This window comes from Seriola dumerili, unplaced genomic scaffold (assembly GCF_002260705.1).
Source record: "Seriola dumerili isolate Sdu_G_001 unplaced genomic scaffold, Sdu_1.0 BDQW01000362.1, whole genome shotgun sequence".
NCBI classification, from domain to species: Eukaryota; Metazoa; Chordata; class Actinopteri; order Carangiformes; family Carangidae; genus Seriola; species Seriola dumerili.
In genome coordinates, this window is record NW_019174617.1 from 339,354 (window position 1) to 364,519 (window position 25,166).

General features: G+C 41.2%; 2 protein-coding genes across 5 annotated transcripts; one reads left to right on the forward strand and one right to left on the reverse strand.

The window, feature by feature from the left end:
* The first annotated feature begins 2,850 nt into the window (after positions 1 to 2,850).
* tnk1 (tyrosine kinase non receptor 1) lies at positions 2,851 to 13,366 on the forward strand. 4 transcript variants are annotated; one of them, XM_022760713.1, is made up of 14 exons: positions 2,851 to 3,067; positions 5,705 to 5,874; positions 6,497 to 6,567; positions 6,681 to 6,866; positions 7,499 to 7,651; positions 7,767 to 8,044; positions 8,124 to 8,250; positions 8,413 to 8,559; positions 8,661 to 8,755; positions 9,132 to 9,377; positions 9,688 to 9,752; positions 10,493 to 10,980; positions 11,085 to 11,180; positions 11,895 to 13,366. In XM_022760713.1, exons 2-14 carry the CDS (start codon positions 5,712 to 5,714, stop codon positions 12,069 to 12,071), a joined length of 2,292 nt encoding a protein of 763 aa, XP_022616434.1. In that variant the 5' UTR covers positions 2,851 to 3,067; positions 5,705 to 5,711; the 3' UTR covers positions 12,072 to 13,366. The 4 variants fall into 4 exon arrangements, with proteins under 4 accessions (XP_022616434.1, XP_022616437.1, XP_022616436.1 ...); XM_022760715.1 differs by having other exon boundaries at positions 3,061 to 3,067; positions 5,709 to 5,874; XM_022760714.1 differs by lacking the exon at positions 2,851 to 3,067 and adding an exon at positions 4,526 to 4,592.
* Positions 12,858 to 23,588, reverse strand: LOC111232997 (phospholipid scramblase 2-like). The gene is made up of 8 exons (XM_022760717.1): positions 23,506 to 23,588; positions 22,745 to 22,830; positions 19,505 to 19,779; positions 18,460 to 18,502; positions 18,014 to 18,234; positions 15,805 to 15,966; positions 15,217 to 15,378; positions 12,858 to 15,124 (listed from the first exon to the last, which is right to left on the reverse strand). The coding sequence occupies exons 2-8, from the start codon at positions 22,755 to 22,757 to the stop codon at positions 15,065 to 15,067; spliced, it is 936 nt and encodes a 311-aa protein (XP_022616438.1). The 5' UTR covers positions 22,758 to 22,830; positions 23,506 to 23,588; the 3' UTR covers positions 12,858 to 15,064.
* Positions 23,589 to 25,166: the final 1,578 nt, after the last annotated feature.

The following is a 25,166-nucleotide window of genomic DNA, read 5'->3' on the forward strand; positions in this document are numbered from 1 at the left end:
ATCACATCTTAACATAGAAAATAACTTCCGGCTTTATGGTCACTTTAAAGAGAAGAAATATATTGTCGCTGAATTATGACGATTCCACAGTCATATGATGTTACAGTGATAATACAGTAGAGGGCGCTGTTAGTGTTTGTCTAAGTCTATCATTATTGATCACTTATAAGAAAAAAGATTTTTATTTCTACACGTGACTTTTTTTTGTTGTTTTTTTTTTTCTTTGACTATTTTTTTATGAATATGAAGCAAATAAACAATAAACAGCTGCTGTGGCCCTGATTATCACCTGATTCGCTATTTCTTTATTAGGATTCACATAAGCTGTCCTCTCAGGCTGGTGACCAAGTTAACAAGAACAACAATTCTTCACACTGATTCTGAGTATTAACAATAAAAAACATTCATTTAAAATCTACGACAGCCTCACTTTGCACACTACTGTATCAGAGTCTGTGGTTGTCAATGTAGATGTTGTTGCTTTTAAAGGTTTTTCCATGGATTATGTGTGGCTTTATTTTGCTGTACCTTGGCTGTTATACACGGTGGCTTCTTTCCCAATTTTAATTTACTTTAAGGTCCATCCTGGATTTTTTTTATGTTCTATTGTGAATTGTTGTTGTGTGGTTTGTTATTTTATTCAGTTTTTCTTTCAAGGCACAGTTTGGATTACATGTGTGCTTTTGTGGATGAAATGGTTTGTTTGTTCATTGTAATTTTCTTCTTGTACTAAAATGTGATTGTGCACTCACTCTTCCACTTCTGTCATCTTTTATGTATCTGATGTCCTTTTCATTCATTTCACAGGAGACACCGTGAGATAATGACAGTGGCAGATATTTACAGGGCGACTTCAGCCCACCCCTGAGGCAACACTGCTTCATATCTCTCTAATGTATGTACGTGTGAACGCTGCTCACTCTCAGTATTGCCTCTGCTCACTCCTCATTCTGCTTTTTCCCCACAGTGATTCATACGCCATGCCCCCTCACCTCCCATCTCTGAGCCACGTGTGAAAAGGCAGAGGGAGCTTCCCACACTGTAAGCTGACACTCACAAACTTCAGCCTCAGTATCTGAAGACCAAGCTAAGGTGAGATTTAACACGGCAGAAGGAGTGTAAACATCCGCCCCACGGCCTTTCTAGCCCTGGAGACTCATCAGATCCTGGAGGTGACAGCTTGTTGTCTGAATACCTGTCTGATGAGGTGACTTACTTAAATCATGAATTAACGTGACACCACTGAGGCATCATTTGTATTGTATTGTTTTTATTGTTTGTTAGGCTCCCGCCTGTCAGCTTATTAATAATTCCTGAGAAAGAAGTTCTGTCACACTTTATAAGAAGCTGGAAGTGACAACACCTATCGTGCGCCTCTCTCTCTTTTATAACTTTGTTCAAAGTGCATGAAAGAGGTGAAAATAGATCTCCACGGCCGCTCCTGTTTGCAGCGTCTAAAATCTATTGTGTGTGCCGAGTAATTCAGGCAGGCGGGCAGGGAGGAGCGACCAGGGGAGATACTATACCAGGAAGTGCAAAGTGCAGGCAGGTCCTTCACTGTGCTGCCTGGTTTGCATTCAAATGAACAGCAAGGTTAGAGTAAAAAAAAAAAAAAAATCCTGACAAACTTGTTCTGCAACAAGGAGGTATGAAGGAGGGGAAGAGACAGAAAACCATGACTTGGCTCATGGCTCATGGAAAGTTTCGTCTGAGGTCAAACGAAAGAATTAATCATGGTCCATGGAGAGAATCAATGCTATTATTTATAGTAATAGGACAGTAATAACACCCCACCTATGACTAATAGGACATTTTTACATTGGTCATGGTGGCATTTGGAAACATGTTTATGCCCCGTGATCAATTAGGAAAACAACACATCACATTACACTGTGTCGTTGGATAAGATAATCAACTTATTTTTGCATTAAAATTGCAGTTACCAGTTTATTAGGGACACCTAGCCAAAGCAAATTGTGATGTCATGAGGGTCACAATGTTTTTTTGTTTTTTTTCAAGTGTTTTCAAGAGGTGTTGATTAAACTTGAAGCTTGAAACTTTGAAGGCTGTTGTTTGTAATGCCACTGTATTGCACTGCATTACTCTGAGAGGTGTCTCTAACATTTTGTCAGTCAGTTCAATATTAATTCATCAGCTCCACAAACTGCAGCCTTTGAAAATAACCATAAAGTTGAATCGGCACAAATGTGATTCTGGAGTTATACATTTTAATAAATCATGGGCTCTACAATCCATCAGTATAAATGTTAATAATCATATTATAAATTAATTCAGGTCCTTTTCCAGTAGATAAGGGATCAAACAGTCCAATGGAGAAGTTTCCCTTATGAATGAAAGAGCTCAAAAGTGTCATAAAGGAGGATTTTCCAAAACCTGGCAACCCAGAAGCTAATTATTCATCAATCTATTAACTATATTTATTATATAAACCCTTTATAAATGAAGGCATAATTTATTGCCAGGCTGTTGTATAAACTAAAACTATTTGAGCTAAAACAGATTTGGCCAAGTTCACATGATAAATCTGCACCTGACTTTATTGTAACTTCAACCTCTTTGATATAATGACTAAATGTAAGAAATAATAATATTCCTATAATGATAATAATAATAATAATAATATTGTGTTTAACTTCGCTTCATCCAGTTAGACCATATTGCCAGATTATGGCATTAGCTAATGTTTCTACCTGTGCAGGTAATGTCGTAAGTTCAGGTGAGAGAAGTCAGGAAGGGGTGTGGTTACTTCACAATCTGGAGAGGGGCGGAGAAAGACTCCGAAAACACCCAGGTAGATCGCAAATACACTTGTTGTGTCTCACAGGGACGTGTAACATAAAATATATACCTGCATCTTCAGCGGGAAACGGCCTGGATCTATCAGCTGGTGGATTATTAATGAGGAGTGAAGGATTCAGAAAGGAGTTGTGATTTGTGTGGGAGCCCTCCGTCGGTTTCAGAAACCATCATGGATCACTGGTCTCGAGGCGTGTGTGATTAAGAAATAACTGCCAACGACCGGAGGACTGAGTTATTTTGGTTAACGGTAAGCACCAGAGCTGGTACCAGTCCGGACCCGGGTCTGCGGGGAAGCTGCAGTCTGGGATAACAACTCATGCAGACAGTTTGAAAGTTTGAAATAATCAAGAGGCGGAAAATTAGCAAATTGGATAATTATTGAGCTAAATGGTCATTGAATTGCCCCTTTACAGAAAAACTGAATATTAACGGCGGATATCCCAAATGGCCATATGTGTCTCATTACAAGTAGAGGAATATAACTAAGTACATTTATTTCAGTACTGGACTTTGTTATAACTCTAAGATACTTGAGTGTTTATATTTTAGAGGCAACTACTTTCTTTTTCTCTTTCTCTTTCTTCTTTTTTTTAACCAATTCTCAGATCAAAACATTGTAATTTCACTCCACTACATTTACATGAGAGCCATAGTTATTAGTTACTTTTCTGACTCAGGTTTCATATTCAAAGCCTAGCTGTGATGATTTGATCAAACATGGTGCCTTATGCTGGCAGTTTATACAGCAGTTTCTAGTAGCTTCACCTCCACCAGCTACAACATGTCAGTACTGTTTACACAACAATCCATCAATGATAGGAACCCAATATTATGATATAGCTTTTAGAAGGACCAATCTACTGCACAATTCAGATTTAGAGAGTTGTACGTAGGTAAGAATTTGAATACAAATAGTATTTTTACATTATAACACTGATGCTTTTACTGAAATAAAAGCTCTGAATGCATCTTTGACTGCTGCTCTTCACTGTGCACAGAGCCCACTCATACTGTGTGTAGTGGAAAGAATGCACAGCATCCTGAGCAGATGTGTGAGAGGTCACACCTTTGATAATAAGAGAATGAAGCATTTCTCTGCAAATGAAGCTCTGTCAGTGACTAATAACAAGACTGTTTCAACTGTGTGGCTGTGGGTTTATCTGGATTTGTTCTTCAGCCAGAGGAAACAGGCATCACGGGTGTAAACAACCGCTCCGCTGCAGAAGTTCAGTTTAACTGGGTAAACAACGCTGCAGGCCAGTTTGAAGTTTCAGATAATGGCTTTTGAGATAAAAGCCGTGTGAGTTTAACCAGCGACTGTTCAGCCACATTAGGCTAATAACTAAATAGTTGGACTGTTGGTCACACATGCCTTTACACTGAGAGGATTTTTCAGTAGCTGAGCAGGTTAAAGATTCATCAGTGTGCACACAGGGAGAATGATCACAGAGCTCTCTTAGTTTACCAACCTGCATCTTTGTGTGTGTAGTGTTATTCTTCTGAGTCTGAACTCACTCAGCGGAGAATTTGCCTCATGCTCACTCAAGTTACGTGCTAATTAATTGGGAGTTGTCCCTGGAAATGAATGCAAGTCCAGGCTAGTACCCTCTTGCACATGTCTGGTTTTGCTGTAAGAAGGTTGATTGTTAACGACAATGTAGCTCTGCTAGTTGTTTAGTGGGGATGTCAATTTTTTCCCAGGTCTGCTGACATGGGAATGTTGAAGGCCTTCCCTGACTCATACCTGCTGGGCTTGGTGTGCTGATAAGCAGGTGATTTATGGCTTCACAACCCTCCTGTAACATTAAGAACAGAAGCCAAGATCATATCCAACAAAAGAAGAATTTGCTGCGTTTTCAACTTTTCATTTTGTTGCAACAAGGAAGTTATTCAAACTTAATCATCCTTGATGTTGCACTAATGACACAGGGCAGGGCAGTTGCTTAATATCAACATTAAACATATCAAAGAAATACAAATTGGGCGGCAGACAGGTAATTTAAATGTGAAAATGACACCCAGAACAGCCTCATCAGAGTTTATTCACAGTCATGCTGCTGTCAAGACACTCACTGTGGCTTCAGTAGTCACATAAATACTTGTAGACAGGATCCGGTCCGACTGGTGCCCCTTAACCACCGGCAAGCTAATGTTTCCACCTCTCAGGATCGTCATGTCTGAGGTTGAAAATGAGTCACAACCCTTTTTGCTTCCTGTATCACCCTTTCCCCTCATCCACCTGTTCCTCCTCCCGTGCCTCCACTTGTCTGCTTCTTCCATCGTCCGGCACTGTTTCCCTTGTCGGCCTTTGCTCTCTTTCGCGTCGCTAGCGGCATGTTTGGTAGTGCAAGGATATGCAAATGGCACTTTTCACTTTGCTTTTGTTTATAAAAAAAAATAAAAAAAAGATGTACTGGTCTTTGTGCCTGTAAAACTTTGATATACTAGAAAATGGGATCAGCAGACACTGTAATAGTGCCAGGACAGAGATAGATATAGAGATTCCTCCTCATGGGATACCAACAAACAACTTGTTAAAAGTTGGCACATGGCTAAAGGCTGAACAATCCCCCTCCTCATCACCCACTATGGGCCTTTTGTTCAGTCTCCATGGTAACTTAACAAGGCCCAAGTGGGAGCGAAGCTACAGTGTAACAGGTTCTTTAATGAGATGAGGAAGACTGTTTGGTATTTGCATCTTTGGGTTTTTGTCTTAGATCCATCGACTAGAGTTCTGAGTTCCTGCTCTCATTGTGAAATCCTAATGACAAAAAAAAAAAAAGATTTGCGGAGATTTGATACAAGAAATTTACATTTATAGAAAACAAAAGGTCCCTACACTGTCTCGTATGTCTTGTAAACTTTGATCTTTCCCCCTTTTAAGGCAGGTCATGCTGATGGACCAAGACACTCAGTGGCTGTACCAACTCCTGGCCGAGGTCCAGTTGGAGAAATTCTACCTGCGCGTCAGAGATGGCCTCAACATCACCCGTATCGAGCACTTCGCCTACGTCAAGGAGTCCGACCTGGAGCAGATAGGAATCAGCAAACCTGGTGAGCCTGATCGTCTCCTTTGATCTTCCATGCTGAGTGAAAATCAATACGCACTGTATCTGTCAGAGAACATTTCCCCTTTGCCACAATAATGGATGTTTGTTTCATCACAAGACAAAGAAGAGTTTAAACTGGTTCTGGCACAAATGCATTGTCTTCTGTTTAAAGTGATGTGTTGGTCTTTTTAATTCCCCCCAATCAACCTTTGGATTTGCAGTGTTGATTGTGTTGTGTTGTGTTTTCTCCTGCACATTAATCATAGTCATCTCCCCAAATCAGATAAATTCACTTTGTGCAGCTACTTAAACCATCAAAGTTATGTCATTTTAAAGATAAACACTGAGCATTTAAAGCTTAGACCAAAGCTTAAATAAAGGAATTCAATTTATGTCAATCAAATGTTCGATTAATCTGATGATCATTTAATACAATTTAATCTAATTTGACATGACAACATTAAAGTAATGGTGTGCAGCATGATACATTTGAGTAACGGTTAAGCTAAATTATTGGTCAATATTTTTTTAAGTTTATGTTACTGTAGTTTATAAAACAATAAAGGCTGTGATAAAATGTTAATATGTCATGTTGAGAATAATTATGTAAAATTTTTTTCTTCCAGCACAACGAAGATTATGGGAAGCTCTGAAACGCTACAAGGCAAATTCACGATCACGGCCGTGGATACCGAAGGTCTGAAACACCTAGTTACATTAACATTGTTGTAGATTTCACGTGGATCGTGTGTGAGCCACATGTAGTCAGGCTTGGCAGTTTTTTTTTTATTAATTTAGTGATGTACACAGGTGCTTAGCGGGCGAGGTCTAGATGGAGGGGAGCAGGGGAGCGGCCAGGCTCAGTGCCAGGAAGTTGGCAGCCGCACTCTTCCGTGTCTGATCCAGGACAGCGAGCTGATTCTGGCCGAGAAGCTGGGCTCCGGGTCCTTTGGGGTGGTGAAGAGGGGAGAGTGGCACACGCCAACTGGGAGAGTGGTAAGCAGTATACCACCATATACCAGTATAAGCAGGACTTCTGTTTTTCTTTTTAAAAAATTGGCACCTTTTGCTAATAGATGCTGTATGTCATGTTCTATTTAAAGGGTACAGTTAAACAGTTAGCATGCACTATGAAAAAGATGGTAATTCTGTTTTCTACTGCTGTGTGCAAATATATTTGGGTACAAATCACATTTATCAAGGGACAAAGTAACAAGTGCTTTTATTTTACTTTACAGCACATCATGTCATTTTAAACCAACCATGATTTTCCCCTTACGTATGGAGAATATGATTTGTAGGCCGCGGCATCTCTGTAGCGCCACAAAGCCTCTAAATTGTATGTTGTAACACATTTGTTGATCACCATAATCCACCATATCAACTTTTTGTGGTGCTAATATGTGAGTGTGGTGTTTATAGCTTGTTTTAGCTAGCTAGCTTTAGCCTAGTCTAACTTCATATCATTAACCTTCCTCCATTATCTGACGCTTGTGCTTCTGATGAAGGATAATGAAAAATGTCAAGTCACAACTGGTGCAGAGGGATTTACGCTAACGCACAAACCCAGGCAGAGGGGAGAGGGTGAGGGTGTGTGACGCTGAGCCTCTACGTTTGCCTCTTCTCAGCTTCCTGTTGCTGTAAAATCCCTGAGGAGCAGTATGTCGAGGCAGACAGACACACTGACGGACTTCCTCCAAGAAGTAACCATCATGCAGTCGTTGGATCACCCCAACATCATACGGCTCTATGGTGTGGTGCTCACACAGCCCCTCAAGATGGTGAGACGCTTTGTTGTTTCTTCATGATTGAACACGTTGGGCAGGGATTATTTAGGGACGATGAATGGATCTGTTAAAGCTGGAATACACACCGACCTATTTTTCTGTGCTCTAGGTAACAGAGCTGGCCCCCTTGGGCTCACTATACGACATGCTGCGCTCACGTCAGTATGAGTACCCTCTGGTCCGCCTCTGGCTCTTTGCCACCCAGATCGTGGCAGGTATGGAGTACCTGGAGACCAGGAGATTCATCCACAGGGACCTGGCTGTCAGAAATGTGCTGCTGGCTTCCAGGGAGACGGTGAAGATCGGGGACTTCGGCCTGATGAGAGGCCTGAGCCACGAGGCGGATCACTACGTCATGTCGGCACACAGACGCATCCCGTTCGCATGGTGAGGACTCTTGGAAAAAGTGGGACGATTGAAGTTGGAGGAGGAAATAATGATTGTTCTCACTCATTTTTTCCCCCAGGTGTGCTCCAGAGAGCCTTCGTGTCGGCTCCTTCTCCCATGCCTCAGACGTGTGGATGTTTGGTGTCACCCTTTGGGAGATGTTCACTTACTGTGAGGAGCCCTGGTTCGGTCTGTCAGGCCGACAGGTACGCGCTTGTCCACTACATCAGTCATGCTATGCTTTCAGTGTTTGTACCCATGCCAGAGTGTGTATTTGTCTTCACGTTTGGAATGTGTGTCCCCACCCTAACACTTCGCTCTGTGACTCAGTGTTTTAGTATCCCTGACATTCACTCTCTGCGAAATAGATTTTGTGGCGTGTGGAGCGGGAGGGCGAGCGTCTGGAGAAACCGGCGGATTGTCCTCAAGAGCTGTACACCATCATGAGGAAGTGCTGGGCCTGCAATGCTGGTGACAGACCCAGCTTCGCCCAGCTCACCACAATGGTGACAGAGGTCTGAACATATGCACAGACAGAATCTGTTACCTAAAATAAAAAAAAATGTTCAGTATGTCCGTGTGTTATTTTTCCTGACTTCTCTCTCTTCCTCAACAGGCCAAACCAATGGAGGTGCAAGCAACAAGGGACTTTTCTGAACCCAGAAAACTCACACTGGTGGCCAACGACCTTGTGACGGTCATAGACCACGGGTGGGTGAGGGAAAGGAGGGTGGGGCGAAAAGAGTAAAAGACGAACTTTGACCAACACAATGGGCTTTTGTTAAGATGAAACAGGGGTTTAAATCGGCTCGCTTACAAAAGTGCATTCCAGCCGTGATCTCATGGAGTCCTTGAACGCATTTGGCCTTGTTTGTTTGAACAAGTCCAGCAGCTATTAAAGTTTTTATTGCCCCTGATCTATTTGTAATATATGGCCACAGAACAAGTAGATTTGCATCAGTCAACAAAAAATACTTGAACACATATAAATCCATAAAAGAATTGAAATAATGTAATCTCATTTGGGTGTCTAACCTGTCTCTCTCTCTCTCCCTCTCTCTCTCTCTCTCTCTCTCTCTCTCTGCAGTCTGGAGCTGAGTGAGTGGAGAGGCCAGAATCAGAGGACACTGACGGTCGGCTGGTTTCCTGCGAGCCTCACGGTGCCGTCGCTCCCTCCTGCTACTGCTGCTCCCGCCTCTTCCAGCAACCCCGGAGCCAACCCCGCTTCCACGGCTGCCCACATCTCAGCCCCTGTGAAGGGCAGCCTGCAGCACACTGGGCATGGAGACATCAAGCCCGAACGCTGCTGGGGAACACCGGAGAGCCTGGACGAGTGAGTGACACCCCTCATCCTCCTGTCTATTTTACTGAGACTCTTTGGTAGCTTCCTCTGTAACAGCCTCTCCCCGTGTGGCAGTTAAACGTCGGTACAAAACGATAAATCCGAAATCGCCTACTGGCCACAGTTAAAAATATACCATCAAGCAAAAGTAGAAAATCATATTAACGACCATGTCGGGTCACTGAGTTTTATTGCAGAATGTAAACTGGAGAGCAGCGCTGAACTTTCACCTGCTGTCAGACAGAACAGCTTGGGAGTCCAGGCTGTCAAACTAATGTGTTTACTTTTCTGACCTGTGCAGCAGTGGCAGCTGGAGGCCGAGTCCTGCCAGGGAGAAGGAGGGATCCAATCTGCAGAAAATGGCAGGTAGGAACTTAAAATACATCCAGCTGCTGTGAGTCGAGCTGCAAGACAAACCATACATACATCAGTGTATGTTCAAGATCAGGATGTAACCTAATATCACCTGGGTGTTGGATATAATATTCTGGTCTTAATACAGTGATGAAATGGACAATGAAGGCCTCTGTCTGTTTGTCACATCCTCATTACGTACTACTTACTTGCTTATTTATTATTTAATTATTTACTTAATTAGGATCCCCATCAGCTTCCAGAGAGTGGTTGTCTCCCTGTGATCCACTAAATAAATCTGATTGTCTTTCATGAAAATCCCAGTGAACAAAACCAAAATATTTCACATTCACAATTCCAGTCAAAAATCTTTGGCTCTTTGATTTTGTCACTATTTTCCGGTTCTAGTAAAAAGCTCTTTGTCCTCAGGGAAAAATGATGAATGACTTGTCCTACTACCGTTCATACTCCCTGCTTGTTGTTACACTGTCATTAAGCCTTTTATCTGATCCTTACAACGCGTTTCAGTGCCTTTTAAATGTTTTAATGTAGCTAAATAAGCCATTTGTGCATTTATTTTTTAATGTTTTCATGAATTCTGTTTTTAAATGTCTTGCTGTTTGTTTTATTGTCTACTCACATTTGGCCAGTCTGCTCCCTAGTGGTGTTTTAAGGTATAACAATTTAACAATCTTCTTTTTGTCCTGACTGGTGTGATATTTAACTCTCACTGACTCTCCCTGCGTCTTCAGGTATGTCTCGGAGCCTGGAGTCGGTCTTGAGTGGACACCAGCCTCGATTACACACAGTAGGGGCGGTCAGGGTGGATCAGCACGGCAGACTCATGCCCCCCATAATGGCAGCTCATAGTGTGGTGATGCAGCAGGACCCCCGCCGGTTCAGCGAGGCCAGTATCATCCCCCCTCCTCGACCACCACCCCCCAACCTGAAACGCCTTAACATAAGGTCTCAGAGGAGGCCCAACGTCAATCCAGCCCCAGCCGCCCTCTGGCCATCACAGATGGGTCCGTCCCCGCCACAACCTCAACCTCAACCTCAACCTCAGCCCCAGCACCTGCCTCAGCCGGGCGTCGGAGGCTCCAACATGGCTAAGATGGCCCCCATGGCGCGCTCTACTCCGCAGCTGGACAACCAGACGGACAACAGAGAGAGAGATCGAATCAGAGATCGAGAGAAATCGCCTCATGTGCAGAACACAAGAGACAGTCTCATCGCACAGGTAAGATATCAGTTCTCTTACTGCTGTAGATGTGGGGGGGAGGGGGTTTTTTTTTTTTTAGCTCAGAGGATTAAAATAGAGAGTTGTTGCTCTGCTCTGGTCAGGTCATGGAGGCAGTACATGGAGTGACCACTGAAGAGGTTCATATTGCACTTCAACGCAGTGACTGGAACCCAGTGCGAGCTGAGCAACACCTCAAGGTCAGACCATGAAATGTCTGTCAACACAAATACGAAATAAATGTATGAAATAATTTGTATAGCACCTTTCAACGAGAAGGCAATTCAAAGTGATTTACAGAAGAGGTAAAAGAACACTAAGAACTCTGAAACACAGGTTTTCACCCCGGAAGTATAATAACAACAAAGGTGCGTCTTGCATTATTAGATCACCTTGAGACCCTGTCCTGTGTTAAAATCCAGTTTTAGGGCCTGCCTTATTTTAGTCGATATTGTGTGTGTACATGGTGCACATTTCTAAATGAAGTTGTTAAATCAATTAACCGCAAACTAAACTGACACACAGAAAACCTGAGACCAGGTAGAGTTAATCTAGCGGACAGGAGACATAGGAGTAGGCTGCTGTATATTGAAGCTGCAATGTGTAGTGACCGGACGTGTGAAACAGGTTAATCTGGTTGTAATTTAAAAGCATTTTTCTTGTGCATCTTCTGAAAAAAATAATGCAATGTGGTTTTGCAGAAATATACATGTTGCACTACAGGCCACACCCACTCAGTGATGTCACATCAGGCAGGTGTTTTCCAGGTGTTCTGCATTTGAATGCTGATGCAAAACACCTGCTGTCAGGAGGCAAATTTCCTCTCGATCTCTAAACCTGAATACAAGTCCACTGTTTTTTGTTTTTTTTGACAGCTGCTTCTGAGCCTTGTCTTCTTGTTTCTGTCCCCTCAGTTGGAGCAGCTGTACTCGCTGAGCCTCTGCTCCAAAGAGGACTGTCTGAGGATCCTCTCCAGGTACCAGTGGAACCTGCAGCTGGCCAGTCGCTACCTCCTCCGATTGTCTCGGGACGACAGGCCCGGCCTGGGCGAGCGGGAGCGACCTGCAGCTAGTGCAGAAAGACGAGTCTGAAGTGACTGATTTTACCTTTATTAGTGCACGGATGGTTGACTTTTTCAGCAGCATCCTGCTTCACAGTGACAAAATGAGACACTTGGAGATTCCCAGTACAACAGTCAGACACCACCTCAATATGGAAACATGTGGGACGAATGTAAATAGTAAACTGCGTCATGTAATGTTTCTGTTTTTATTTGTTGTAGTTGTTTTTGTATTTTCAATGAGACGTTATCCTGCACAGTGTAGACGTTATTTGCAAATAGTTTTTGTATCTTAATGAATGTGTTTATATTGTGTTAAAAATTGTTGTTTTGTTGAATAAAATTGATCATCTGGTCTGATCCGACACAAAGTATAAAATATTTGCAAATGAAAAATGAGTCCTTAGACAGTTTTGTGTTAAAGCGTTGGCATGTAGAGGTTAATACACAGTGTTATTTTGGTATGTTGAATGTTTTAATGAAGGAGAATTAAAACAACCTCATATGCTTCCACTGTAATAACTAAAACCATATTTTCAGTATTCACTGGGCTCACAATGAACATGTGCAGACATGCTCCTAAATACTATGCTTGTATTTCTCACTTGCTTCCAGGAGATGGAGCAGTCAGGCATTCGGTCTGTCTCCTTTTGTTGCATGTGGAGTAGGGCGTAGATATAATCTTTATGTTAACATGAATGTGAGCAGGTACGACTGAAAGGAAGCTGATACTGACTCCAATAAAGTGTACTGAGAAAGTTACCAGTAACTAATGCAGAGAGTTTTGGTGAAACTGGTCTTTGCATAATCATGGGCATGAGAATTAGAGACTGTATTTCCCTCTGAAGCAACAATCATTTTTTCCAATTACAACCAGATGTGGGCCTTCCCCAGAATTTCCTGGACAGTCACCAGAGCAAAGGAACACAACACTCTCACAATGGCTTAATATTGTTTCTGTTTTACCGATTGAACTACAGTTTTTTTTTGGTTTCTGTAAAAAAATGTATTTAACAAACATACAACACCAGAGTTACCGGAAAATGATACAAAATTGTTTTGCAAGAAACATAGGAAACAGATGTGAACAGCTGCAGATGTAAGTGACATCAAAAAAGCAGATTCTGCAGATTAGCATCACCCAATAAACAAATACCTAAATGTACTGTACATCCTACTACTTCTTTCACTTTCCTTATCAGATGTCAGACTGCACACAGGCTGATGGCAGCATACATATATACACAGGCAATAACACACATTTAGTTACTGGAGTTACTAGAGTCTGGATTTGAGAGCACGAGTGGCAAAGAAACCTCATCGGGGGCAAACCCATGTTGTTTCTCAAGAATGATGAAAACCAGAATGATTATCAAATTAAGAAAAACAGGTGCATTAGACAGAAATAAGCATCATTTGCAAACATCAACCTGCAAATGAGCTGAAAACAGAGTTCACGACTTCATATTCACATTCCTCAGAGACATTAATGGTTGGGTTTTCCCCGGGCGGATCAACTTTAACCATCCTCAAATTCTGCTTTTTATTCAATTCAATTCCTTTTACTTGAAATGTCTTCCCACTTGACCTTAACCCACATTGTCTCTCTCTTCTATCATTACACTGGCACTAGTTCAAGACAGTGGTATCTAGAGAAATTGGAGGGCAAGGTTCGGCGTCAGTCTCCATGGCTGCAACTAAAGCACAGAGGAGACATGAGAGGATTAATCCTGCAGCAGAGGTTGTTGCAGAGTTTGGTTGTCTTATGTACAATAGGCTTGAAGACACGGAGGGCTTTGAGGAAGAAAAAAGGCAGCTGAGAGGTAGAGATAAAGCACTTAGGTAAATACTGTCAGCACGCTTGTGTTCACAACTTTGACTACAAGCTGTTAAACTTCCCTCTCACTATCACAACTACTTCCCTATTAGCTAAACAACAACAGCCTGTTAACTGTGGCTAACGCCAAGGTTTCCTACATTCTACACTTTTACATTAGTCTATATTATATGTGTTCCTATATGGTGTTCATGTATAACAAGATTAAAAGTTTACTGTACTAACGCACAGCTTTACGTTAAATGCGTTAGCATGCTAAAATGCTCATAGTGACAATGCTAACATGCTGGTGTTAAGCAGGTGTAGTATTTACAGTGTTAACAGTGCTAGTTCAGCTTGCTTGCATACTAACATTTGCTAATTATCACTTGACAAAAGGTTCAACTGAGGATAATGAGAGTCTCATTGGTTTTGCATGTATTTGGTCATAAACCCAAGTAATGGGCAAATTAAACGTCTGACCTGAAGGTGGCGCTTAATGAAAAGTGAAGGGATGACCAAAGTTGTTAGGATTCATCCTCTAGGGAACATGAATGATGATACAAAATGAATCCAACCAATAGTGGTTGTTAGACCAAAGTGTGGGACCAACAAGGCAATGAATTCAGCTTCTAGGCACATCCACAGAAAGTCATGCGCTTAAACTTCATCTATCGTAGTTTCTTTGTTGAGTACAAGAACGAGTACAAGTACATTAGTAATCGATATACATATAGCATAAATATTAAATGTTAATGCCAGTGTAGCATAAAGCATATTCAAATATGTATGGTGATATTTCTTCTTATTTCTTTATGTAGGCACTGAAAAAGACAGAGGGATAGGGTTGATTTTCTTTGGCAGAAATTAAGTCTCAGCTGGAGTACTTGTTTAAAAATAGACAAAATGTCTACAGACTGTGAGGAGTGTGAGGAGTACTGGCAACATGGCAGTCAGTGTCAGTCACTGAGTTTGGATAGATTTTTTAAAAATTCTTGGCAGACACCTGGTATCAAGAGGTCATTAGTTCACATTGGTTCGTATTTGTGTATAAAAGGATCGAAGTGTTGGCACCTTATTAGCTGGAATTTGGTGAAGGAAGGATTTAAAAAAAAAACAAATGGAAAAACTAAGTAAATGAACAAAGTATGCATAACTGGAGAAAGTCCTTCCTCTCATGCTGTTGTTTTCCCATCCTTTTTTTCCTGTTATGAAAACACAGTGCTGCGCTGGTTGGCCTCCCCGACCTTTTCGAAGAACATGAAATCCTGTAATGCGAGTACAAACAAGGACAAGGGTCATCATTCAGCAAGGTCCCATCAATTAAAACCAGTATTATTGAATAAGATCACGGACTCACAATGAGGAAGCAGGCTCCCATGAGCACAGCTTTCATCTTCACGTCCATGTCCAGTGGGAACTGGATGCCAAAGTTGTCCGTGTCAGTGAAGACTTCTTTCAGAAGACCACTCCACTGCTTGCTGATGCGACCGATGGGCTTGTCGCTATCTTTCCCCTTCAGCTGCAAAGCAAAAACAAGTGTTCATCACTATAAATCCGCTATAAACACCTCTGAAGCTCAATATTAAACATTTCATATCTTGTTTATTCATTTCAGTGGGTGCAGTCTTGCCATTACACTGAGGCTGCCAGACAACCATCGGAGACTTATCCAGAACTCCCAGCTAAGAAATAATCCCACACAAAACCTCTCGAAAAACTTTTGTTGTTTTTTATATTTTTGCACAGATTAAACAAAAGATATAATATGTTAATTAGTGAGCTTTAGAGGTGCTGCTAGGTGGACTTTCAACGAACAGACTCCCTGTAACAAAGCAAATAAATGTACTTTCCCAAATGTCAAATCATTCCCTTGAGCCAATGAACATAATATGTCAGTAACTGCTGCCATGCAAGTCATCCAGAAACAACAATTCTCCCAGCGCACCTCAAAGTTGACGTCCCCACAGCAGTTGCAGGCAAAGCAGGGCCCTTCCAGCTTCATCACGGTTTCCTTGTTTGCTCCCTGGATGGAGAACCGCGGCACGAAAGGATGCCAGTCCTGTTTGATGAAGCCTATGGTGGTGCCGGGCGGTGCCTGGACCTCCATCTGTGGGTCACATAAACAGTTAGACGCACGCTAATATGACACGGAATTGGAAAGTGATGATTTGACACAGCCTTAAAATCTGCCCATCGTCTCTTGACACTGACAGCTATAAATAAATCATCACGGGGAAACACACGTGACAGCAGGAATGATAACTGAGTCTGACTGTTTAATTAAGGCACCACATAACAGAGGTAATACATCTCACATGGCTCCTGTCTGGTCAGTAAACAGAACACTGAAGTATGTGAGAGTAGAGGCTGGGATTCGGGCCAGTGGGAACGTAGCGTGGCCAGCCGACGCCAGTGATGTGATTAAAAGGAGAGAGAGAGAGAGAGAGAGAGAGATCTCAGAGGTGCAGGAATGGCAGAGGATTGAGGGAGTCAAGGAGATAGTTTGGACAAAGGCCCATTCATAGTCCTAACAAACCCCTGCCTGAACAGACTGGAGCACAAAGACATTGAAACGCTATTCAGCAACTCACAGCAACACAAGGCCAAGCAGGAAAGACAGACGCCTCCAAACCTGAGCCAGTGAGGCTGAAGGGTTTTCACTAGGACCTAATAGGCTTCTCCTCTCTAAATGAAAGAGGGTTAATCAGTGAAATTAGCTACTTTGATGCTTGGCTGGTGTGAAATCCTGCACACAAACTGCTATTTCAAAATACAAGCTCCACTTTTGTTCAAGGGTTGGTCTGAAAATCAACACCTCTTTGCAGAAACAATATTGCTGTTTCGGTGGTTAAACCAGTGAAATATCAACAGTTTACTGCTCCTTCATTAGAAAGCAGTTCTAGTGAAAAATGTTTCTGGAAAAAACATGTTTGTGGGTCAATTTTCAAACTGAAACAGGCTTTGGATACACAGGCAGTATTTGTTTTTGGTATTTTGATGACAACAAGAAAAAGATAGAATATCACAAAACTTATGACCGTCCCCAAGGAGATTTTCCCTGGATTACACAAAAAGTACAGAAATGCAGCCAAGGAAAACCCTGTAAAGTCTGGTGTGGATCCAGGAATTTTTTTTATCACTTTCCTTAACCTTGAGGAAAAGGAATTTTTATTTATTTTTTCTTCTTTACATTTTTATCAGTTTCTCAAGAAATAATATGCGGATCTTGGTGTAAAAAAAAAAAACAAAAAAAAACAGACATATCGATGGTGTTGAGATCTATGAGTTTGCAGTTTGGTGCAGACACAGATAATAATCCGGATCTGGTGGAAGAAAACGCTGAATCCACATTACACACAGAGTTGTGCTTATTATTAATAGTAAGTAACATAAATGCATATGGCACCATCGGCATTTAGGAATGCTTACATTCACAATACAGTATTTCATTCGATGTGGAACTGAAAGTTACACAATGAAAACAGTGGTTACGACATAGCGAGGAGACAGTTCATACAGCTGCAGAGTTGTATGAATTGTATAATGCAAACGGTAATAAAACCATGCAGCCGTCTTGTGTAAGGATTAAAGACAAGACAGGACAGTGAAGAAATAAAGTTATACTTGAGACCATGTTGGACACGTTGGACTGTTTGGCCTTGGTGGAGTTGTGTGCTCTGCTGAGTGCCAGTCTGGTTCTTTAACTTCCTTTTCTTCAGTTTTTACCATCAACTCTTTTTCTATTGCTGCTTCTCAAGATTTTAATTTAGCACTTGAGTTTTTGCTTTGTTCGCTCTTACTATGGTGTCTTTATGAGCAAAGCTACACTGTGAATCAACGGCTTTAACATACGAATGGTTAAATCTCTCCTCAGACAATCAATGATTAAATATTAACAACATTAATAAAGGTAGGCATTATCTTGACACACATTAATCAAATATTGTAACACTGATATCACAGTGTTTGTTCATAATTGAAGTGAGTTATCAGGGTGATTTGATGCTGAATGAACTATTGAACTGTTAAAATGTTGGTCTTGGTGTGGCAAATCAATGTAAAGTCAGGCTATTAAACCTGCTTTTGACACTTACTGACTCATTTACACCCACCCACCCAAAACACACAAACACACCCAAAACACACAGACACACCTCTTGCAGGCAGCAGGGACACCAGCAGGAGACACAGCGGAAAGGTCTGATGAGGCGGATGACCTCTCTGTCCATGTTGTCCTTGATCTTCATGTCGAAGCTGCGCAGCGAGCCGCAGCAGTTCCTGGTGCAGCAGTCGTTTTTCTCTTTGGCCTTGTAGATCTTTTGGCCGAGACTGTTCTTTATCTCGTACTGGTTGTTGGTCTCAAACCCGATGAATGCTGGCAGGAGAAAAAACGACAAAGGGTGGAGATGGTGAATAACCAAGCATTGATGAGTAAAAAATTCCAAGGACAAGACGTCATTTCATCATTCCTTTCGTGAGGTTTAAAACTTGTGGGTGTGTCAGAAACTGACAAACTGCTGCTGTTTATTCCCTGTTTGTTCCCTTGTTTTTTGAAGTGGCAAGAGTAAATATGATTGGATGAACAAGTGACGTGCCTTACCTTCTAGGAGTTCCACTTTCTGGTGAATCAGGATCTGGTCAATCTAAAACCACAGCGGAGAAAGCAAAGTGAGAAAAACCACCTGAAAAATGACATGATCTTGTGACAGTTACAACATAAAAGTCAAGAGGAATTAAACAGTTTATTGCGGCAAAATATAATCTCCCCTCAGATCTGAAAGTTTTATTCCACTCACACGGAGGGAAAATTTCCCTTGCTTGCAATGCAAAATAACTTCCCCTATGAATTTTCATAAAGCTGTGTAAAAACAACAAGAGTCAGTTCGGAGGGTCGGAGTCTTGCTACCTGCTACTGTATTTACTACTGGTTCCCCTGTTATGTCTGGGTGCATGAAGAGTTAGTCATTTGCTAGAGAGCGAGTTAAAATCTAGTAAGTTGACCCTTTGATATTTGCACAAAGAAAATGTTCTGAGCTACTGTTTTTCAAGAACAATGTTGGATGTGAACTTTACCAGTTCAGAAAGCTGAGAGGGCCGAGGGCGCTCTACACTGTGCACATCACTCCCGTTTTATTCACTGAATAACAGCTCACTACAGTATAATCGGCTCCAGCTCCTGATGCAAAGTAGATACTTGTGCTTTGTAATGAATTTTACTTTATCTGAAGTACAACAAACCACAAACATAAAAGTTAAATCACTTACAGCGGCAAAATAAAATGGCGTTATACATTAACCTTTACAATCACTTGAATGCTGAGTAATTTCACAGTGTGATGTGATGTGCTACAAAGTTCTCCCTCAAATGATCTCTGGTGCGGCTGAAGCTCTATCAAGCAGGGAAGGAGTCATTATCAGTAAGTTGAACAGTCAGAAACAGAGAGGGTACAAATTCCTGAAACAAAGGAGTGGTGCAGGAATAACCCATCTGACGATAAAGACGCTTCATGATAAAGACACGTCTAAGAAAAACAATCTTGAAGCAGGTCACCTGTCTTCACCAGCCAACTTTTCGCTCATCTTAAGGAATTTCTAGAACCACAGCTATAATTTTGCAGATCTCTCTTTTTATTTCTCTGGCCTACCTGTGTGAGGTACTCAAGCCCTGGCGGGACTCCGACAGGAACCGCAGCTGGAGCCCCTACTGGAGCCGGGGAGATGGCTCCTGGAGGGCCACCATACTCCGGCACTGGGCCTGGCTGATACATGACTGGAGGTTGGCCTGGATTGTAGCCCATGTTGAAGCCTGGTGGAGGCGCTTGGCTCGGGTCTCCATATCCCCCTGGGGGAACTGGATAAGGGGCTACAGAGTGGCCGCCGGGATGAGGCATGGGGTAGGGAGCCTGGCTGTCTGGGTAACCTGGAAAAAAGACAGAGATATTGGTTCAAATATCATCCTCAACAGGAAATTCAGTCAGTCTTTACATGGACTGTTCTTTACACTGGCTACAGATCTATAATCTATAATAATAATGGCACTCAAATTAGAAGCAACAGATACATCAAAACATAAAAAACACTGAGAATTGAGATCAGATTTCTAAACCACATGTGGGTTTCACGTTCTTATCTCCCAAAGGTAAGATAAAAAATAAAAGAAGGCAGAAATAAGCACTCAGGTGAACACTGCACCACAGTGACACAGAGAGAGGAATCCACGATCTGTGGATGTCTCCATGATCTGCTTTGTGTGGGAGAGACCATATGTGTGTTTACTGTGGATGATCTGGCTTTTCTCCGCTGGGACAGTAAAGCCAATTAGCTGCTTATTATCAGCATCGCAGTGGAGACTTGAAAGCACCTAGGAGAACAAGTAAACAGCTAATACTGGAAACACTGGACTGTGCAACACAGCGGCAGCTCTAGCGGTTTTTATTTTCACGGTAAATATTCTGAAGAAATGGGTTTTTATTAAAAAAAGAGCTCAATAAACAGAAATACTATCTGACAACAGTCTTTATTTGAGCGTGAATTCAAGAGCTGCAGGGTGTTATCTGATCAGAACAAACTACTAAAGTTTCCAAGCAGCAGTTTATAGCAGTGCTACTGTAAGTTTTGGATTTGACAGATTTCAGAAAGCCTTACGTTTGGTTCAGAAAAGCAAAAAAGTAATGAGAGAGTACTGAGTTACTCACAAATACCGATATGCGGATCATGGGGAAAGGAGCTTAAATGTCGGGCTAAAAGAAGTGGCTGTGACAGAGAAGTGCATGAGAATGTCTGTATTTAATAAAGTGGAATGCTGACTGTCATGTGTTCACTCACTAACAGATGTCTGCAATGTAGAGTCACCACACGTCTGTCTTAAAGAGAGCGGTGCCGACGTTTCCCTGAGTTTGATATTAACGGTTCGTTTTCTCTCTTTCTCCTGCATTCTGCTGCTCGTTTCTTGTGATTCTTTTCGGATCATGAATGGTTGTTGTAAACGCCCGTGAGAACAGGTGTGCTGCTCCTGCGTTTCATTTTAGTTGGGTACAACAAAGCAACGGCAAATTGTTTGATTTCCCAAAACAAAGTCAGGTAAAAGCAGAAAAATGAGTGGATCTTTTTGCTGGATTTTTATCATTTTTCCAAAGGACCTCCAAAACTGCTCAAACAAACACATCGCATATTTTAACTGCCGTTTGCCAGTTGTTTTTTTTAATTTTGTGTGAAGTATGCAGAGACAATAATTGACGAATGAGCCTCTGTACGAAAACTTCTCATAATTTTTATCCTGCTCTGTAATTAATGTAGTACAGAAACAATTGGTTGATTCACTGATTGGTAGATCAAGGAAAATTGACAATATTTTTTTGTTAATCAGCTAGTTAATTAAGTCATTTAGCAAGCTAATAGGCAAACATTCTCTGGGTCTAGCTTTTCAAATGTGAGAATATTCTGGTTTAAAGTATTGTGAATTTCATATTGAATTGGCTTATGAACTGTAGTTTGAACAAAGCAAAAAAATTTGAAGACATTACTTTTTCACTATTTCCAATTTTAATTTTAAGAGCCAGTTCATCAAAACAAGAAGCACCACGTCCATTGAATAAATAGCTAATCTCAATAACATTAACTCCAGTACTAATATCACTGGTTCCCAGTGCAGTAAAACTCTGCTGATTGTCTTTACAGCAAATAATGGTTTGTTTCACATCCGCAGTTCTGTCATGTGATGGTTTACACCTGTACTGAGAATAAGATCTAGATCAGCTGAGGGTGTTGACCTGAGATGTCTCACAACAGTTTTCACACTAAAAGCAAATTAGCAGCTATACTCTGTATGTATGTATCTGCACATCTGTGGTCTCTGCAAGGTCGATGTGGCCAGTTTTTTGTGGGTGGGGGTTTTATGACGTTCTGTTAAACATCACTTGTTGCAGTATGTATTTTAGGGTAAAGGCCATTGGGTTTTCTTGCACAGTGTCAGTAATTCCTGTGGCATTAGTGCTCACTCACAGCTGACAAAACTGGTTTTGGTTTTAGTCCAACAACAACCTTAAGCACATCACAGCACACATTAGAGGTCATTCATGTATTTCATGGCGAGAGTCTCTCTGGTTAAAATTGTGAGCATGCTTGCATTTAGTTTTCAAGGCGGAGTTAATGTAATAAAGTTTCATGGATTACAGTTCGAAGGCAACCAAACCCTCATGCCACTTCTGACTTCTTAACCAAGCATGAAGCCAAAAAGAGGATGCGAGTAATGCATTTTTTTTAACTTTAAAGCTTGTTGTTGCTCCACCTCTTCCCACATTCCTTTCTCTAACTTGCAAAGAAACAAAACAAAAATAAGAAATTAAACTTGCATGTTTGCAGACAGACCATCCTCGTTTGCACACTGCCGTGTGCGCACACAACGACACCTTTCACCTCCTAAACCTGTTCCTTTCCATGCAGGGGGAGGGGCATGCTTGATCAAAATCAGAAAGGTTTTCAAGCAACTATTCAAGCGATTTCTTCCATTTCACCACCTTGGGGAGGATAGACTTTCGCAAGGCCACTGGAGGAATGTGTGGGGCAAGACAAGGCGCTCATTCATTATGCAGTGACGTTGAGTGGACAGTTTGTGATAGGAAAGTCTGATGGAAACTTAACATGCAAGAGCCTAATCATTTTTACAATGACTGCAACTGTGCAACATAACACAATGGAAGAACTAGATAAGTAAGAAAGTTTTAGGCCTGAGTTAAAGACATTATATTACACTGCTGACAAATATGAAGTGAAAAAACTCACATCACAACTCCCAATTCTTCTCATTTTCTGTGTAAAAGTCAAATTAAGCATGGAAATCAGTTTTTTCCCTAGCTTCTTAGTTGCTTCTGGAGAAAGGCACTTACCAGGAGCAGACATGGTGAGGAGCTGGCTTAAGTTTTTCTGGGCACGGAGTAAAACAAGGTCACACTTCCTGGTCCACTCCCAGTGACTCCATGGGAAACGGGGGAAATAATAGGAAAAGGGAGGGGGTTGTGATAAAAAAAACAGAATGGAAGGAGGGGACGGGATGTTGCACAGAAGCAGAAAGTGAGAAATTACAAAAGGAGTCAAAGACCAACAGCACTTAACCTCATTCAGTTTTGCAATCATGTTGAGTGCCTTTTATTACCCTACAACCACGTAATGTTTAACATACACCACAACCGTGTGCAACAGTGAAAACTACAGGGAGGCAAATGGCCGTGCTGATCTTGAACCTGCATGTCTAGCTAAGTAAAATACAAGCGGGAACAACAAGTCTCAGCAGAGGCTGGGAGATGCGTGGGGAGGTCGGGAGCTTGGTCATTTATTTTTCCACTGGTTCCCACTAAGTCACATCCAGTGCTGCTCTACATGCAACGCCACATTTGTGCTTTCACTATCATTAGTATTAATAGAAGACGCCTAATTTCCGGTTTAGACCATATAACAGCATTCAAATCCCCTATAAGGTCATCAGTGGTTCATTTAATAACTTAGCACATAGCCTACCCCTCCTCTCCAGCTGTATCTCCCTGCCTCATACACGCTCACTGTGTCTGGTTAAACCCCGATAAAGCCCCAAACACTCTAATCCTCGATTTATTGACTGAAAAACAAAGTGAAACTGACGCAGAAATCTCACCTCTTTGGCAGCTGATGTCCTCTCTGTCCCAAATATAAAAGTGAGAGAAAACAATGAAATGATATAGAGAAGGAAATACCCGATCCCCGGAGCTTTTTTGATCGTCTTCCTCCCTCAACCTGTTTCTTGCTTCTAGCTGTGCCGCTCTCCACTCCTCCCTCCCATCTTTTTTTTTTAGATATATATTCTCTCCACCCCTTTCAGGCTCGAATGACCATAAGCAAATCTGAACACGTATATTATCAGCAAGTTCACGGAAACAGGGAGATATTGTATCTATTTTTCATTGAAGTTCACTGTTTTCTCCTGTTACATCATTATCACAGCTGTACATAGAGGGACATGCAACATGCAAATATTATTATCTGTGCATGCAGCAGATGGTTGGTCTGATAAACATGGTGTTCAAAACAACCACCAGAGGACGCCAGTACCTCAGTAACAAACTACAACACCTACATATAAACAAATATAGAAAACATCTGCAGTAAAAATTATATTCAACAAAATGTATTTTTGCAAAAGTATCAGAAAATGTAAGGTGTTACTACTTATTATGCAGCACATGGCATGCTGTATGATATTAATGGAGAGTTATCATTTAATCACTAATAACATTTTTTCATATTTCAGAAGCTGGGAAAATATTTTATATGTGAATTCTGAATCTGCAAATAAACAGTAACTATAACTGTCAGATAAATGTTTTAAAATAGAATAATAGAAAATAAAAGGGCTGAAAAAAAAGAACCATAGGAAAAGAATAGTAAACATGAAATATTTCTCTCTCAGATGTAGTAGAGTAGTGTAAAGTTATATTACCATAAAATGGAAATACAAGTGCAAAGTGAATGTACTTACTTTCCACTACTGACTCTAATTAAATGACAATGAACAAACTAATCCAAAAACAGTTTAACTAGACTATCTTAATCAAATAAATTAGCTATAGGCTACTAATCTAAATTTAGCTAGCCAAAATAAATTACGTGACTGAATTAGCTATCTTGCTAACCTTGTTTCCTTTATAGACTAGCTAAATCACAGTAAACCTGATAAAATAAACTCAAAAATTGAGTTAAATTAAAGCTGCGTTATTAACACTAATTCAAATGATGGGTAGCTAGTAGCATAAGTTATTTCCAAACCAACAGAGATTCTGCAGCCTCCAAATTAAAGCCCCATAAGCAGAAGTTTCCATCAATAAAAAAAAAAACCCTGATTAAACCCAGTCTACCCAAACTGCCCACCAACAAAGGGCAGATAACGTTAGTGACAAACTTTAGCTATTGAAGAAAGTAAAATATCTAGCTGCTAACTTACGTACCTTGTCAGTCTTTTCTCATAAATTGGTGAGGACCTGAACATAGAGTACCAGTCGAATATTGACACAATGACACAATGAAAAAGTGTGTCCAGACTTTTTATTGGTACTGTATTCAGGAAACAAAACAAAAAAAAGATATAGATAAAAAGAGACTGAATATTGGACTTGCAATTGTCAGATGGCAAGAAATGATAATTTGCTCTAGTTGTGCTGGATGTGTGATACAACTGTTTGCTAAGTAGCTACGCTAGCCTTTAATGTAGAGAAGTTGCAAGTATAAACTTATATTCTCAAGTATAATCCCAGAGAGTCATGGTTTGAATATATAATATGT